The sequence below is a fragment of the Pseudochaenichthys georgianus genome, chromosome 13 (assembly GCF_902827115.2).
Source record: "Pseudochaenichthys georgianus chromosome 13, fPseGeo1.2, whole genome shotgun sequence".
Taxonomy (NCBI): Eukaryota; Metazoa; Chordata; class Actinopteri; order Perciformes; family Channichthyidae; genus Pseudochaenichthys; species Pseudochaenichthys georgianus.
The window spans coordinates 28,029,692-28,048,418 of NC_047515.1; the positions used below are offsets into that span (position 1 = coordinate 28,029,692).

Genomic DNA, 18,727 nt, shown 5'->3' on the forward strand with positions numbered 1-18,727 from the left:
ATGTCTGATTATCGTGAAATGTACTGAAAAAGTGTTTAAAAAGGTAGAATCAGCACTTGTGTTCAGATGCTGGGCATACATATGCATCTGACTGACTGCCAATAAACATTTTTCAAGGGATGGTATCTGCATGGCTGCAGGGATGTTGTTGTACTAACATTGGAGATCAACTGATTTTAATATACTGCCACCAATATCAACATTTTCATTAGTCCAAAACTATAGTTATGACTAACTACCTGCAAAACTAATAATATTCCCACCAGCCTTAGTTGTACATGTTAGCATGGTGATGACGCCTCAGTCAACTAAAAATGTTAGTTAATTTTGTATAATACAGTCAGGGGATGCTTTTAGTCATATCGTTGTGGTCATATCTTTGAAACTCAGTATTATTATTACAATTTTTACTATGATTTTTTTGTGCCAGAGAGTGCTTTTATTGGAGATGCAGTGTTGAAAGGGCGAGATAGAGTGGAAATTGCCTGAAAGGTTCAGCGGGAAATGTCATCGTGTCATACTGAGTTTTGGCTGCCAGCTCTAACAGAGCGGAGATATCCGGCGGCAGGATTTTCTGATTGCGAGACAGTGTATATGAAAAAAGGAACGGATAGTGAAATCTTCTTAATGAAAATCAAAATCTGAATTAAAAAAAGAATTCTAATTCAAAACAGCTCTTATCAGCAAGTTAGCATTTACGTAGATGCTAGCATTGCTGTGGACTATGAGTCTTGTTCTTTATAACTGACTCCAAAGAAGAATAAATCAAAAGTGTTTGTTAATTTTCTGTCAATCAACTTAATACACCTACTAATGCTCACATCACTAAATGGACTAATGCTTATCTAAAGTAGATCAAACAACCTGCTTTAACCAATGTTGAATTTCTTTGTCATTTCACATGTATTTGTTTAGAAATGACACAGCTAACTTCTGTCTAGTTGCCTACATGCTTGATTGTCTTAATTACAACATTGACTGTCCAGCTCTTACAGAGCCCATTGTTTGTCATCTGTCCGTAGCTCACTGACAGACAGATAATTATCACCTGTCACAGACGGACATGCAGTGGAGTTTACAGCGTGCCCAAACATGCACATGCTAGGCCCGCCATAAGATGATTGACTGTCCTCCTCTCGACCACAAAGGATCGGCCCACACCAACATGTTCAAGTTTACACACAGATGTTCACATTCGCTGCAGGGACATCATGTCGACATTCATCTGCATAACAAAGTCAATAACAAGTGATTTCCTCACTGAGCAGACGCGGTACCTGTTTCATAAAACAAAAAACAAAAAGGGAGGAGAGTCCGACAGATGAGCAGCAGACAATCACTGTCAGCGCTTACATTCATTAAGAGCTGCTTTGTTTTCACAGACATTTGTTTCGATTGAGAAGATTAAAAATACAACTAAAACCTTATTTATAAAATGACAAGCTGACATGTCTAGCTAAAAACATAGAGCTTCACCAAGATTAACCGTAAATGATATTTTGGTGTTTTTACCAAAATAAAAATTAGATTAACACTAGCGATATAGTACCTGAGTTTCAGTACTGATAACAAAAGTTTGGTTTTTAATATGTTTTTTATCCATTTCATACTGACTTGATTTAAAAATGAATTAAATGGACAAGCACCTCAAATGTGGAACCTCAGAGATGTACTTTGAAATACAAGTATGTCTCACTGGACCAGATTTTTTAATACAAGAGTGTCAGCAAGTTTTCTAAAATAACAGTTTGTAATTTCATCTGTAATTATTACTGGGGTGAAGGTGTTAATTAATGTTTCCATATAGGATTAAATACACTGACCAGCGCTGGTAATGTTAGCATCACCTCCCCTGGAGAAATAAATCCAGTCTGAATAAAGCTTCAGTTAGCATTTGTCTTTAAATATGACAACGTTATATTTCTGCATGAGGGTATTATTAACACAACATGTGACTTTATTCATTTTCCTCTCTAACTTCACCTCTGACAACCAGAGAAAAACTGATGACTGTGATCTTTGGTTATTGTAATAAACTGCAGACATTATCTTGCCACAGCAGGTAAAGCACATTCGTGATGTAATTAATTACATCAAGAACATCTCAGTAAGCAGGTGAACACGCACAACAGCAGGAAACACACCTGGATTTAATGCATCATTCATTATTTACTTACACCTGTACTTTAAGCGCTAAACACAATCAAAAACGTCTACCATCACATGAGAAAAAACATGCAAAGAAAGATGTCAATATTTTTGGGACATATTAACAAAGGGATCTACAATTACCACCTCTAGGTTGTATGCCTCTGCTAAATGCAAATTTGTCATACTAAAGGCATTAATACTTGTCCAAAGACATACTTGACGACTTTGATATTTGACCACCAAATTCTAATCAGTTCATCCTCGATTCAAAGAGGACGTTTTATTCCAAATGTAAAGAAGGTCCCTCAAGGTATTCACCAGAATAGGGTGGATGTGAGGTCATATTGACCTTTGGCCCCAAAATCTAAATCAGTTCATCCCCCCTGCAGGCGTTCAGGAGAAATCGCGGACCAACAGACGTACTGACAACACATCAACATATTGCCTCTGGCCTCAGCTAACACCTGCAGGGAGACGTAAAACACATGTGATTTATCCATCCACCCAGACCAGGTCTACTTCCTGTTTGTTTCCCACAGACACAGCTATCTAATCACATAAGAAATGTTCTTCCTTTTTCATCCTGCCTGGCCTTTCTTACCTCATGACTTCTCAGCAGCATCTTTCTGGGTATAGCATGCGCACACACACACACACACACACACACACACACACACACACACACACACACACACACACACACACACACACACACACACACACACACACACACACACACACACACACACACACACACACACACACACACACACACACACACACACACACACACACACACACACACACACACACACACACACACACACACACACACACACACACACACACACACACACACACACACACACACACACACACACTTCTGCTTTCAGCACGTTGTGAAACACAAGCAGCTAACAGAGCAGCTTTTGATTGACAAACCAACGTATTTTTTAAATTAGGAGGGTTTTTTCAAACTGTCACTGTCTTGCAGTCTTTCTAATGAAAAAAAAAGGGCAGCAAACAGGGGATTGAGAGAAAAAAATAATACAAAAAAATGATGTGGGGTCCATTAATCATTTGTCTTCCTGCTGTTGGCAGGAGCTGAATGAGCAATAAAGGGTCAGCTGGGGCATGATCGTGCTGAACGGGATCCTCAGGGCTCTGCCATACTGCCATAAAGCTGTTTCTGTACAACACTGCTTCAATATATATACACACAAGATGGCTAATAGTAATAGTACCTGAGCATACGGCCATACGGTATTGTTGAACATTTTAATCCAAAACTATAATAATAATGAAAGTTTAATTTCAATAAATGTGTGTGTGAATAAAAACACATCCAACATGCTGATGCACATTTGGTAGAATAATTATTGTTTGGTATGCTTTGGTATATATGTTCAAAAATAGCCAATGTGGAACTAATTGAACCTCGCTTGGTAAAGCAGGTATTTAGTAATTTCGGTTTCATAGATTAAGCAAAGCTTTGTAATTTTAGTGCCAATTGGACCCAAGTATTTGTTCAATGTAATACAGAAGTGTGAAAGGGAAATGTTCCCTATTTTTATAATGAATATACTTTACAAACTTAAAATAGTTTCAAGTGGGATCATAAGCTACCTCAGACCCTTGTAAGAGGATTTTGTTTGTCTATCTATGGCATAACCATCTGTTTAAAAAATGAAATAATTGTATCCTTATGCATTTTCCCACAAGACCTAACTCCTAAACCAGATAATGAACATAAAAGTGTCTTCTGTGTACATGCACCTAATACAAACACACAGTCATTATGTGTGCAATAACACATACGTAAATAAACAGAGCTGCTGTGTCCACCTTCACCATACATTCAACCGATTATAATTGTGAAAGATTTGAGGTCAGGGATGACGTGTAATAAGATAGACTGCACACTACTAAAAATACTGAACACACACACTCCTCAGTCTCAGGCAGTGAAGGATAGTAACAAAGTACATTTGCTCAAGTAAAATACTGAATTACAAAGTTGAGGTACTTGTACCTGCTACCCGAGTATTCTCAGTTTATGCTACTTTATACTTCTACTCCACTATTTTAGAAGCCAATAATGTACTTTTTACTCCACCATTACAGGTTGTGTGACTAGTAACTTTGAACAGTTTGATTATTAGCTAATATAAAATCTTGAATCATTAGGTAGTAAACGTTTAGATATTTGGTTAAGATATCCAGCAGCAGTATGTAACGTTCTAGAAATGAGTTATTTACCAGTTGTGATAAAAACACATGAATAATCATAATAGTAACCCAGTTGCTCAATATACACAATTCTGAAATGGGCCATTACCCATAACGAGTACTTTTACTGTTGGTAGCCTACTTTAAGTATATTTTAATTTTGAATGCAGGACTTATACATGTAGTATTGCTACTTTTACTTAAAGAGCCTGTGACACGGTTTTCCCCCATCATCCAAACCCATCAATTTGAGTACATATTGTCCCCTTGAAAACCGTTACTGAACTGATTTTGGATATTTGTACTTTGATAACCATTAATCTGCCTTCAATGTTGACAATTTGCTGGATCTTCTCGCGGATTCTTCAAGTCCCGCCAAATGATGGGTGACGTCATTGCGGGCACAGCGCTCCAGCTGCACCGTCCAGGATCCCAGCATCTGCATGTAAACCTTTATATATATACAGTCAGATGTAAACGCACGACGGCGCACACAACAGCAAGCTCAGACAGGTTAATGTTGAACGTGTCTGAGAGCTCATATGAGGCTGAAGGATCGGTTTATGTTGTATCTTCTAAGTTTAGGAATGAGGTGCGTCAATATGGGCGATCATATGGTCATGTAGCCAGTGGTGGACTGGGACTAAAAATCATCCCGGGACTCTCGACCGGCCCACTTCGGTACCGCTAGTAAGCTGTCAACGGGGGGAGTGGGGGATGTAAAATACAAATATAATGTATAATGTCTGTGTCTTTGACATTAGCGCTGCTAGCCACCTGTGCCCTGTACTACGAAGCCAGTTCAACAGACCCTGGATATGTTTGAGTAACAAACAAACTAACAACAACAAACTAACAAACGAGATCTCGCTAAGCGGTCCTACGACGCTGGTTATCAACTCGGTAAATCAAGCCAGGGTTTCTCTCTCCAGCTGAGAGCGCGTTCACGTCTAAGGCACGAGTGGATCTGACTTTAATTACATTTGTCTCGAGTGTTTCGTCAACATAATGTGTTAAATAATACTTCTGCATACAGTCTGTGACACTGTGAGTGTTGCACGGCCAGATGAGGCTGGAGAAGCTGACTCAGATCAGGACATATATGATATATTATGATATTATATGATCGATGATCTGATTGATGATGTAATATGAATGATAAGTGCGACACGTCGGCGTCTTCTCTGCATACGGCAGTTTAAACTGTATTTCCTTTATCCTGTAATATGACTTGAGAGATTTAAACTCCGCACACTGAGTGGATCTCTTTTCTATAGACGCCGGAGGCGGACAGCGTCAGGTAAAATAAGTTATGTAGCCTTCTCAAACCTGAGCCTCACACGCCGCCTATGGGGGATGTGCTAGTTACTTATCCGACCGGCCCATCGGGATTCGTCCCGATGGCCAGTCCGCCACTGCACCCACAGTCCGCCACTGCACCCAGCCCACGTAAACTGTCAACGGGGGGAGCCTCGCTGCGGGGAAACGGTGGACCTAGTGTCCCGATCGGAGTGGGAATAATAATAATAATCCGTGCATTTTATCCATTAATTTCCCCAACATTGTGGTAAAAAAACCACACGTTTAATCAGGGGCGGACTGGGACTACAAATCAGCCCGGGACTCTCGACCGGCCCACTTCGGTACCGCCGGCCCACGCGGTGCCGCAAGTAAATACCGCTAGTAAATTGTCGACGACGACGATGGGGGGGGGGGTGCGCTAGTGACTTACCGCAGAGGTAGACATTAAGGGTAAAATTGACTTGTATTATCACCGGCCCCACCATTGTAACCACTGGCCCGGAGCATTCGTCCAAAAACAAATCGACTAATAATGAAGAAAATTAACACATTTGTTGAAATAGTAATTTATGCACTAACTACATTACTACTTGTACTACAACATTTGAATCATCAGTTCTTCCTCATTTTCCTCAATTGTTCATATTTGGTTTATTAAAATAATGATATTGTGGTCATTGTTAAAAAATGTCTGCTATTATGAGATTATTATTTGTATAATGCACTTTCTGCCTTCCTGTCATTAGGAGTTAGACATGTAATGGCTATAGATTAGATCCTTCATTATCCTAAACTGCTGGGACATTTCGCCAATACCTTTATATTGTCTACTCTTCACTTACTTGTCAGCATAGGTCGGCATTGATGTACAGAGCCGACAGAAGACCTTGTTTATATTGGCCTCATATTGAGAGGTGCAGTGACGCGTCCTGAAACCAGGAAGTAAGCTGCTGGTTCCCTCCACAAGGGTTTTGGAAAATAGCTGGAAATAAGGTCTGTGGAAAACAAACCTGTTTGATAAATGCACGTTTTGTTCAGCCGGATAATCTCCACATGTCAACCCTACTTTTATAATTTTCGAATCATAAATCTAATCGATAGATTATAAAAGGGTTTTAGGACGCGTCACTGCACCACTAGAAGCCAACTCCATCGATCAAGCTGAAACTTTCTCTCCCTCTTCTTCTCATGATCCCTGTCACTCTCCTTTAACTCCTCCGGTGACTTTCTTTTATTTGAAGATTGTTTTTTGTCCGGCGCTTGGCCGGTTACCGCTGGTATTAAAAACATTTTGGCGAAATAGTGAAGGAGCACGCTGCCGCTCACGGGAGCCTGCTCGCTCTGCACTCCGCAGCAAACAGCTGTTTGCTTTTCACCCAACAACGACAACCGACTCACGGAACGCTATGTTGTAGCGTTGATAAACGAAACAATTTAACTAAATTGCTAGTCAAAATACCAATACCACAGGACAATATTTTTAAAGCAATATTTTTAGTGGCCCGAGCGGGCAAGTGGAAAGTACGTTATGCTGGCCCGGGGTGTCTAAATAGTGCTTCCCGGCCAGCGGGCCATTTAATATCGAGCCCTGCCGGTTACCGGGCGGCCCACATCGTCCGACCGGCCCACTTCAGTACCGGCCCATCGGGATTCGTCCCGAACGTCCCGATGGCCAGTCCGCCCCTGCGTTTAATCCACGTTGTTGGTGTACTACAACTACAAAAAGCATCGGTTTGTTTTCTCATCAGTAAATGCAGACCGGCTCAAACAAACGATTTTTAATCATCATCCTCACTCATCATTTAATGTATCATATGTTCGCCGAATTGACATGAAAGCACTAATAAATGTAGTTTCATCCACTTGAGTTTATAACCACAAAAATAATCGATTTGTTTTTATATCACATCCGACGGGAGGAAATTCAGCAGCTCTCACTCCCGATTTTTAATCCTAATGTAATCATCATCTTCACCACGATCATTTATGTTTATGTCGCCGAATTGACATGAAAGCACTGACAAATATGAATATACTGTAGTCAACTTCATTAAAACGTTATTAACGTGCCTAAACTCAGTAATTCACCATTTCTACGCATGACACAACACACTTTGTCCTTGTTTGGCTCTCGAAGCGTTCTCGCATTGACGTCACTTCCGGCTTCCCCCAAAACTTCAAAATGAGTGAAGGAATTTCCCCGCGATGTTCGAAATTATTGATATTTAACGAAACGGTATCGCTTTTTCTTTTTTAAACTGACGGTTCGAGATTACTAGTAGCCCAATATTTGAGATGGGTCTGTCTGCAGACCGCAGCAAGGAGGCGTTTCCTATAGGGGCGTTTCCTAACTTTTTTTATCCAGCTGCTTTTATAAATCCTCGCAGAAGAAGTCATTGTTCTAGTGATGGGAATTCCGGCTCTTCTTGCTGAGCCGATCATTTGGCTCACCAAGAAGAGCCGGCTCTCTCGGCTCCCAAAGGGCTCTTCAGTTTACCACATATTATACCTTTTAATTAAATCAAATGTAGCGCTGTTTTGACTAATGATTTATATGTGTACACATATATCACTTAAATTATTCAAGACATCCTTTGTACTAAAGTATTCAAAAGTAAAAATGACATGTTTAATATAAATTATTTGCTGTGGCCAATTGTTTTCATTGCATTTACAGACCCGTGTAACTCTCTGATACCACCCAATGAATGCATTGACTTGCTTGTAGAACCACGCTACACAAAACAGATGGCAACACCTATAAAAACTATTTTAAAAAAAAAGGGGCTACTGTATCAACCTATATAAAGTATATAAATATAGTTTTTCTCCCTGCAGGAGAGGGGAGCGTGCTTTGAGATCAACTGCTAGGCTGCAGCGGGGAGAAGAGGGATCTCCGTCCTCCGTGTTTTATTCTTATAGAAGTAAGAAGAGAAGTAATGGGTCAGAAACCCTCCTTTTTACGCAGCGGTCCAGACATAGACATCATAGCTACGGCGACATATATTCAGTTGCCAGTTACTTTTGGCATTAGGGCAGGGATATCTTTCAAGGTTTGACATAATGAATTGTGCTACTTTTAAAGCAAGCAACGATGTTTTCAAATCTGTAATCAAAAAGCTCCTCAAAAACACTATAGAAGCAGTTCCTGCCGTTGTTACGTTAGTTCAAACAGTAACAACGGACTACTTTTCTTAGCGGATGCATGTCAATTTAAATCAATACAAAAAACTATTTTTTAAATCAATAAAATCTTTTTCTAAATCCATAAAAGCATTTCCATTATTATTGGGAGTCATGTCGTTACTTTGTTGAGAATGTGGCCATGTGTAATAAGCGGGATAATGTCCACATTGCACATTGCATACTGTGCCTTCATGCCGATCTAGATCCCTCCGCAAAAACAAAACAAAAAATTATATTATTGCAATATTTCATTGCACAACAGTTGTTGGGATGGTGTCACAGGCTCTTTAAGTACCACATCTGACTGAGTACTTCTGGTGTCAGGTACTTACACAGGTCTGCCTGCCAGGCTGGTGTGCACGTGCTGCTGGAAGTCTGGGTATTTGGACGCCAGGTAAGCGAAGTCCGGAGGTTTGTCTTTGTAGCGGTTCCGGGGGTGCATGGATTTATTCAAAGCCATGATGAAAGCTCTGATTTCCGGGGAAGAGAGACATGACATGAGCCAGGGTGAACTAACAGCAACAACAGGCACAAAGTAAATATAAAATCAGACCAATAAAACAAAAAAAAGAACTTTGTTTTTAATTAAGGTTGCCTTTGAAACAGGGTGTTACATATACACATGAAGACGTGTCTTTCCTGACTGAGATGTGGGAAACAACTCGTTTGAAGCTAGTTTGAAGCAGCATGCTATTCATTTAAGCTAATGTGTAGCTATAATTTGTGCCTGCCTACCTTTTATTGTGGTATTATCCGTGTTGTGTTGGAGCCTGTTATTACTTTCAGACTGGTGGTGACTTTGTTTGACTAAACGACTGTGTGGAAGAAGATCTCACAGCTCTGTAAACTCACGTTGTCCAAACGATGTTCACTTTTCTGTGCCTCTCTTCCGGGATGCTTGCGACGTCACCTCACTACGTCATGACGCCATGAACAAACGTCCCGTGTGTGTGAAGTGAATGTGATAAACTCCAGATTAAGCTACAATACAACTTTAGCAATAACTTTAGAAAAATGCAGTTACTTAAGTTATTCGTTTATATTATATCATTTATGTTGACACCTTACATGTTTTGTTATTTATTTTGTTATCCTGTTATTTGTTTATGTACCTGTATACATCTGATCTTACTGTTTATTCGTACCATAGGGATAATTAAGTAGTCACTCACCTCTTACACAAACAAATATTTGTAATGTTTTTTTTTTTCTAATACTATAACACTACTTCAACTTTTCAGATTAATTGGGAATTCTTTATATTTCTTCATACAAATAGTTATCATACCTTCAAACTCAAAAAAATCTCAAAGGACATTACATATATAAAAAACTTGGCCAATAATTTATTTTTTCTTAACCGTTATTTAATTATTAAGCTTTGATTGTATCTTGCTATAACATGACCATTTTTAAGATGCATGTTGAATGTAAGTTTCTTTTGAACCATTTAGTTTTGGGGAAAAAACAATGTAATGAATCCTTCTTTCTAAGTTTAATCATAACTATATACCCCACTTCAAATGAGCTGATGGTGTATACTGGTGACATACATTTAACTCAACTTTGTCAGCAATACACTCCACCTTCAGAATAATAACTAAGAATAAGCAGACAACACATTTGCAGATTTTATTATTTTATTATATCGCAAACAATAATGACAACCAGGTATATTGTTAACAGTTTTCTGAGTGAAGAGTGAGACCTTAGTGGTGAAAACATCACAAGCTCTCCTGGAGGAGCTTGTTGTGAAGCTCTCGGCTGTTTCACAGGCAGGTAACAGAGGACAATTGAGCAGACGACCTGCAGACAAGGTGTCTGTAGTCAGTCCTTCACACCAGACCACAGCACAACAGGGATTGCTTTGAACCTGCGGATGGTAGAAGGGGATTTTCTTCCACACTTGCCTACTACACCAGCAGCAGCTGTGTTGTAGCTTTTTCCTCTGATTCTTACAAAAGAAGCAGAACACACATCGTCCTGACCTTTCATTTAACACCTTCCTTGGGTAAAACCAAGGAAATGGAAAACGTTTTTAATTTACATGTTATGGTCTGTTATGTCATAGCGTGATCCTAAGGAGACTAGTGTCATTATCAACAACAAAAGGAGGCTGATTTCTCAAGCTAAACCAGATTGTACTGACACGTCTCCATTTTTGGCTTCAGCTAGAACATTTAACATATTGGCATCTTCATTAGTCATGCCAATGTACTACAAAATGAGCTGATTCTCCACCCAAAATCCTTGCCTCAGAAGTTAGGTCAGAGAAAAACGCTTATAGAAAAAAAAACCTCAAGGGGGCACACATCGAAGGGAGACATGAGTTATATTCCCTGAAAGAGAGAGTTTATCCTTAGGGACATCCTAGTCTGCCACAATCCCATTGCATTTACAGAAGAGGATGTAAACCTCCTTCAAATAGCATCACACAACAAACCAACAAACAGAGCTGTCTGAACTCAGCAATGTGAGAGCAATAGTTTGAGATTGGGAGAGAATCGCTTATCAGCTTGCTTGCCAAGAGTTGGGTTTTTAGGAGATAATTGATAACACTCACACTAATGCTTAAAACTGGTTAAAGTCGAGAAATATTCACATAGGTTAGTCAGTTTATAAGAACAATTTTACTTTACTGATGACTTTCTTAAGCTTTTCTTAAAAGTAATACCTTATGTTAACAATTTCTCTTCAAGACATTCATTTCTGAACTTGTTGTTGCTGGTATTGCTGGTTTATGTGATGGTATTCTGTGTTAATAAAGCCAGGCTAGTATGCCTATGTGTGTTACACTACGCAAACTGGCTTCATATTTACGAGTTTGAGTGTTTGTTTTCCAGCTCAGTGTCATCTGAATTTGACACATTAAGGAGACCTTTCGAACTGTTTTATGCTCACAACTACATTAACTGTAGATCAAATGTTCAATATCTCCCAGTGTCAATTTGTTGAAATCACAGCTTCAAGCATGGAACACTTAAAATGACATGCCCTCACATTTGCAGACCAGACCGTTTTTTTTAGTCTTGATTTACTGATATCTCTATTTTTCTATTTGAATTGCAAAGATAGCCCTCACCAATCTCCCACAATGAGTGGTATCAATAATCTTATTTAGCCAATACTAAGCAAGAGAGCCAATCAGCATATCTCCTTATAATGTAGAGCTCATTTAAGTACAGTTTCTGAGCTCACTATTCAAGCCAATCGGCCTCTGATCCAGTCTTTAAGCTTTTTAAAAAGCATTGTTCCGACAGCTTTGCCTCTGGTACAGGTTCACATGCAGCGGTGCTACATCAACAGCAGCGCCATATGATCAACAGGTAACATTAGACTCACCGCCACTAGCAGGAGCTTTAGCAGCAGATCAACACATCCGGTACACACAGGAAAAGGAAAACGCGGCAAAGAAGCGAACATAAGGACATCAGTTAAGCAGTGGATTCTTTATTAGCCAAGAACTGCATTGGAATGAAAAGGCTAAATCAGAAATTAATCGTTTATGCATTTATCAACATCATTCAATTTAAATGTTGTCTTTGATCATCATTAAAGGACCAAAGATTGAGTGAAAACAGGGATGTGCAAGATTAATGAACCACCTTGTCAGCTACAGTTAGAAGCAAGATGTTTCATTTTTCATCCTCCGAGGAGAGTGGAATGATTTTTCTACAGCTTGGACTGGTTTGGTTATCTTCCAGTCTTTTAGTTACAGCTCCACAAAGATCAACAGCTGAATATTTTAAGGAAAGCCACTCGGACGACGTTTGCATACATGTGAGATGGGTTTGTCTGCAGAGATCCTCGCTGCTCGGGCTCGTATGCAGGCGCTGCTGCCGCCGCCTCTTTAAACAGCGAGGAGCTCTTTACAACAAAGAAGCATCAGACCGCTCTACAGACAAAAACACCATCCACCTATCACTTAGCATCTGCTAGCATTTCCACACTAATCCTAAATTCCCATCGAGTTCATCCTTTAGTGCGATAATACAAAATTGCCAAATCCTAATAAGCTAAATTTACATTTCATATTTTCACAGAAAACTGACTTTTTTAAATTTATTTTTTACTCAAAACCATTTTTATTATGCAGAACATATCTTTCCCCCTCAGAAATTAGAGATCTTTGCACATCCCAGATATCTAACCCAGGGGGCTCACTGACACTCCTCGTCATGCCTTCAGCTTTTCTCTTTAGCGGGTTTATTTTACACAAGGCTTCTGTTTGTAGGCTTCAGGTGCCGCGGGACAACTCACCATCTTCTGACTTTACATAATTCCTATGATACACCGAACCCTGCCGAGACTTCGTGCTCAGCGGACTAGTAGTGGCCAGAGGCTTCAGTTCGGCCAGAGGCTTCAGTTCAACAAGAGTCTCACATGCAAGATCTCACAGGAGATCTGTGGGCCTTTATCAAGTGCTGGAGATTAATCAGGAGTAATCCCTTAACTCTGTTCAGGTGACACCGACAGCACAACACAAACAAACTTGCTCTCTACGTCGGGCTTACTGTGAAAACTAAGTGTGGTTATTCACAGAGCCACTTGTTTGCATTTGAACTTATTCTTCGCTGCAGATTCCTTAAATGGGATAATTTATCTAAAGCCTAGCAGTGGTTTGTTTGCCACCCTGACAAGAGTACGACTCTGTTTTAAAGCCCCGAGGTCCAAGGACAAAAGTTTGAAACATTCGTATATACAGCCATTAAAATATTACCTAGTTCCACATGAAGAGAAATGGTATGCACACTTGAGAAGTGATGTTATAAAGCTACAGAGTATTTCAATAACAAAGCCCCACAGACAATCGAATCATATATGCCTTTTCCAGCCTCGTCTTTCCGAAGTTTCACCAAGCGAGGCACCAACAGACTACGACAGTGAAGGAGAGAAAAAACAGAAAAAAAATCCTAAATAAAAAAATAGACAAAAAATAAATCTTACACATAAAGACTTTCATTTCTTAAATTATCGGTTTTTAGTGCCCTACATTTTACACCCAGTCAAAAACATCTGCCTTCGGCTGGTCGGTAAGGCTGCGTGACAGACGGACAGCCTCGTGGTAAACCTATGGTACTTCTAGACGTTATGTAAATTTACAGTATACAATTTTGGATTACCATGCAGGAATACTTTTTTGTGTAACATTTAATAGCTCGATCTACATCCAGGAATAATTTACATAGGACAATAGTTATTGGACCAGAGAGTAAATAACCATGGTGTAAGTGCAGCCGGAGGAGATGATGTGCAGGGTTAGGTGAGGGGGTTAGGTGAGGGGGTGGGATGAGAGAGGAGGTGGGATGGCAGGAGGAGAGGTGGGATCCAGAGGAGCTCCTGGGAAATTAGGGGTGTTGGTCCAATCCGCCAAGGTCCAAATCAGCGACACTCCCACACTTTTACTGTCTGATCTACGCTGCCAGTGACCACGTAGGGAGCAGCCTTGTGGAAATCTGTGGGGGAAACAAAAGATCATCAGAATAAATAAAAAATAAAAAATGCATTTAAATAAAGCTCGGAGTTCCTCAGAGAGCGGCGTAACGGCAGATTCTGATTAAAAACCAGTGTTTTCTGAGTAACAGGGTTTTCTCTAGACAATAGCTAGTGAAATCTAAGACTTTTTGAGACCAAATTCAATTCAAGACCTGTTTAATTTGGTGGTCATACTGGCAGAATTATTAAGAACAGTTAGTCGGAATGAAAATCCTGTGACACTGTCAGTGTTTAAATCAATATATGTACAGACGATATCTTTTTAGACTGTCTGAAAAGGCTCCATACCCCTGACTCATTGCCCAGATCTCATATTCTTCCAGCGAATAAATCAAATAGTAGTCACTGACGGCTATTTTACAGTCTGAGAGTAAATTAACGCTCAGAGTTTTGTAGATGTGATTAAGAATGGGGAATGAATCTTTCAGAGCCATAAAAAGAGCTGCATTTATAAAAAAATTAACGAAAGAACTGCCAGGTGCAAGACGACAGGTTAATGAATAAAAAGTGAAATAGCTATTCAGTCTATTTCGCATGCACCTTAAGAGAAGCACTCGGTGTTGTGTTGTTCATACACACTGGACAATGCTTTGTAGAAAACAGGGGAAATACAGTTTTTTTTTCTCCAATGGTTTCAAACAAAGGTGCTTTGTTTTTTCAACACTGCTCCAGAATGCATCACATCAATAGCTCAAAGCTATATCCTCTTCGGTTGATGTAGGATTTAAGAAGACTGGGTTTCAAATGGCTTGCCAAGCAAAAGTTGGCGGAAGAGCTCCTCGAGAGAGTAACGGAGCCTTGATCTGCTGAAGAGCTGCAGGAGGGAGGGGGGGGAGAATCCTGCAGCAATGTCTCTCTCTCAAACCCCAGCTGCCCACTACCCTCAGGACGCTCAGCAGACTCAACACAGGGGCTTCTTCACATCATTCAACCTTTGGCTAAAGCAGATATCTGTGCTCCACTGTCCAATGAACGTGGACTCCTGTTCCTGCTGCCCCTCAGGAGCCCAACTGGTCCAACAATAACAAAGATGGAGCTCATATTGTTTATTTTAGTAATGCTTACCCAGAGAGGTAACAAAGTGTTCGTGGGCACCCAGGGTTTTCATGCAGCGCTTGTTCTTGTAGTCCCAGATCCTTAAGGTCTTATCGTCTGCACAGGTCACAATGAACTTGCCTCCAGGGTGGAAGAGGATACCACGCACCCAGTTATCATGGCCAACCTGGGAAGAGAAGAAAACGTACTGCTCAAGACACAAGCAACTATTTCATCTTTCTTATTGAAGCTAAGTATTTTCACTGTAGACATTTTAACCAGATATAGCATAAGGTGGTCCTCACCAGTGTCATAAGGCACATGCCGATGCTAACGTCCCACATCTTGATTGTTTTGTCTCTGGAGCCAGACAGCAGGAAGGGGCCTGGCTTTCCACTCTTCTTGGTCTGCGGAGGAACAAAGAGGGAACACATTGAGTAGCCATAATGGTGAAAAACGTATACGTAGTACAGTCAAACATGTGAGTAATCTCATCAAATCCTCAGTCCCTGAAAATAAAGAGAAATAAAGCACACTTAAAATCCACTCCTAGTGGGGGAAGAGAGATCCGCTTAAATAAACGCATCCACTGCAACATTTACCACCAAGTACTGTGTGAACACAAAGATGTTGGCACGCTGCACTAAGCAAACTGGAACTAACCGTCATTACATGCCCGATGGTTTTAACTGCATCAGTGGACATTGTCTGGAAATAGGGAGGCCGGTGTATCTAAGCAATAGCTGCAGAAAATGTGGAGCTGTGTTTCTCAGCTTTGGTTTGCGCAGTTTTTGAATGAAGCAGAAATAAAGCAATGTGGAAATTGGTAATCAATAAATGTTCTGCATCTTAGGCCGGTATCACATGCATTAAGCAAGATCTCTTCTTCTTTGACCAAACATAACCTTGTTTGGAGTTGAAATTGAGTCACCATGTTTCATGTATTTCTTTTTCAAAGTATTATATTCATCCTTTACATATGTACATTTTCATTAGTGTTTGTGCTCTCAAGTTTATTCCAAATACTCCATGTACTGTTGTTTGTCTTGTAATGAACATGTGGCTTTACATTTATTAAAAGCAGCAAAACCAAAGAGAAAACCTGTGGGTGTTTTGGGAATGTTTCAATAAACAAAACACCAGAAATCAGCTGTTGTATAAGCGGAAGAGTTTATACTGGGCCAACTGATACAAGGGCAAATATTGTGCTAATGTGACAAGGCTAAAATGGGACAGGCCTGAGATCACAAGGCATGAGGAGGGAGTGCTGCCTCTGGGCCGCACTGATGTACAGTCAGATTATGCAAACACACTCATTTCAAGCTGCTCCGTTCAGTCTGAGGCGGGACGTATGACACTCTTCATGGCTACGCATGTAGAGAAGAAACACTCTGCGTCATGTGAGAGTGTGAAACAGTGTTCAATGCTGTGTGAACACTGAACATGACCATCAGATGACCTGTTGGCATGCAGTCACTTTAGTATGACCATGAGCTCCGTCACCACGCTTCTTTGTGTGTGACGTTTGAACAAGACCTGACTTCTCAATCCGTTGACAAGCAAGTTATTGCTTCATGTTGGCCAGCTTCTGGAAATTATAATTCCTTGATTTCTCCAGTGTACATTTTTCCACTCGTTAAATAAACTTGTGACGAATCCAGTGTTACAGATACAAGGGACAATATACAAATAATGTATATTCATCATTGCCACTCGGAGAGTATTGGCTGTTTTTCTGGTCTCGCTTCACAGTTAATAATTGTAGTTTCTGGTGTCCAACTATGTTGCTCAAGTATTGATAAGATGCTTAGTATTTTTACAATCGAGTGTTTTTTTATAAACATAGGCACTTGAACAATAACCAGCTAGGTTTTATTTATTTAAAAAGATGATTTAAAAGAATGGAAGCACATAATGCACTTCATCTCCCTGAATATAGTGAAACGCCAGTTACTGCGACAAGCCTCGTCTCAATCCATCCTTACTTATAGATTAGCTATCTAACCATTTTAAATGTGCAGAGATCAAGGGATCTGGTCTAGGATTCCTCCAAACCCTCAAGGTGTGCAGATGTTTCAGAGTAACAGAAAGAGGTGGTCCTTTTACCTCTGAGCCTGTGGCCTCCTGGATGGTGGGGTGGGCGCTCTCGGGGGCCCAGGAGATGCACTCCACCACATGTTCGTGCTCCCGCAGCTCGGCCTTGCAGTCTTTGGAGGCCACGGCCCACACACGCACCGTCTGGTCGTTGGAGCAGCTGGCGATCAGGGTGCCGTCCTGGTGGGGCCTCACCATGCGGACCCACTCCCTGTGGCCCGTAAAGGTCTTCACACAGTAGCTGAGCAACAGTAAAATAATTAGCATGTTGTCAGTGATTGATCGAACAGACCATCATCCTTTAAAAAAACAGTGGTTTTAGAGGGTTCTTACCCAGTTGCCACCTCCCACATTTTTATGGTTTTGTCCCTCGAGGCAGAAACGATGTGATCTCCATTGGGCATGATGGCTACAGACGAAACATTGTGGTCATGTCCTGGAAATCAGAAAAGACAAAAACAAGTTCTGAGTAAGAGCCAGAACCATTCAAAAGCTTTGCGAGCAACCACTCAACATTTAAAGCTACTGCAAAATGTCATCATTTCATATGGCAACACCCATCTGTCCTTCTTTACTTTAAGTGGAGAAATCCCACTTGAAATTCAACGACAATTTTCCACGTCTTTAGCCACCAACAGCGCCAAAAACTATGGGTTTGGTCGTAATTAGCCAATTAAACGACAAGTGAGGCAGCCAATTTGCTGGGGCTTTCTTTGTTCCACTGAGAATAAGAGATGCCTAATTACTTAGACGCTGGGCCATATTTAAGCTGCTAAACAGATGAAGACAACAGTAAGTGTACTCTAAAAGACCAGCTAACTGTATGTGTCACATGCCATCAGGCTACAACAAGGGATGGGAGCTACACAGAAAAGTGCTATCTGGTGCTGAAGAGGATAATTCAACTGCTGCCCAAATCGGCACTAATCTACTTCACCAGTTAGCCTCATTTTATTTTAAAGATGTAAAAAAAAGTAAAAGAAAAGAGGGATGGTTGATAAATTAAAGTGAATGGAGACAGACAAAGATCAGTTTAAACGAATGCTATAGAAAGCGATCTCGGCATCAGATTTTCTTCCTGCAGTGTGAACGCAGCTCGTCTGTCTGAGTGTGCCAGGAGCTCACACCCTGCTCCACAACAAAGAAAGACTGGCAAACGGTGAAATCTGTTGCTCACTTCCACAGAATGCAGGATTTACTACACCAGCATAAGTGTAAGAATGTACCAGAGTGC

The 18,727-nt window shown here is 40.5% G+C and overlaps 2 protein-coding genes across 4 annotated transcripts in view; both read right to left on the bottom strand.

The window, feature by feature from the left end:
• The window catches only part of mettl16 (methyltransferase 16, N6-methyladenosine), a 34,028-nt gene extending 24,240 nt beyond the window's left edge, over positions 1–9,788 (bottom strand). Inside the window, exons 1-2 of one of the 2 annotated variants that reach the window (XM_034097408.2) lie at positions 9,721–9,788; positions 9,201–9,338 (exon numbers count right to left, since the gene is read on the bottom strand). In XM_034097408.2, the coding sequence (XP_033953299.1) occupies positions 9,201–9,328 (128 nt within the window). In that variant the 5' untranslated portion in view covers positions 9,329–9,338; positions 9,721–9,788. Of the gene's footprint in view, positions 1–9,200; positions 9,339–9,603 lie in introns of both variants that reach the window. The other variant, XM_034097407.1, reaches the window with a different exon arrangement.
• A 2,514-nt stretch (positions 9,789–12,302) lies between these two features.
• LOC117457106 (lissencephaly-1 homolog A) overlaps positions 12,303–18,727 on the bottom strand; it is a 46,840-nt gene continuing 40,415 nt past the window's right edge. For both annotated transcript variants that reach the window (XM_034096983.2, XM_034096984.2), the window contains exons 7-11: positions 17,827–17,929; positions 17,506–17,734; positions 15,705–15,806; positions 15,430–15,586; positions 12,303–14,324 (exon numbers count right to left, since the gene is read on the bottom strand). In XM_034096983.2, the coding sequence (XP_033952874.1) occupies positions 14,251–14,324; positions 15,430–15,586; positions 15,705–15,806; positions 17,506–17,734; positions 17,827–17,929 (665 nt within the window). In that variant the 3' untranslated portion in view covers positions 12,303–14,250. The remainder of the gene's footprint in view (positions 14,325–15,429; positions 15,587–15,704; positions 15,807–17,505; positions 17,735–17,826; positions 17,930–18,727) is intronic.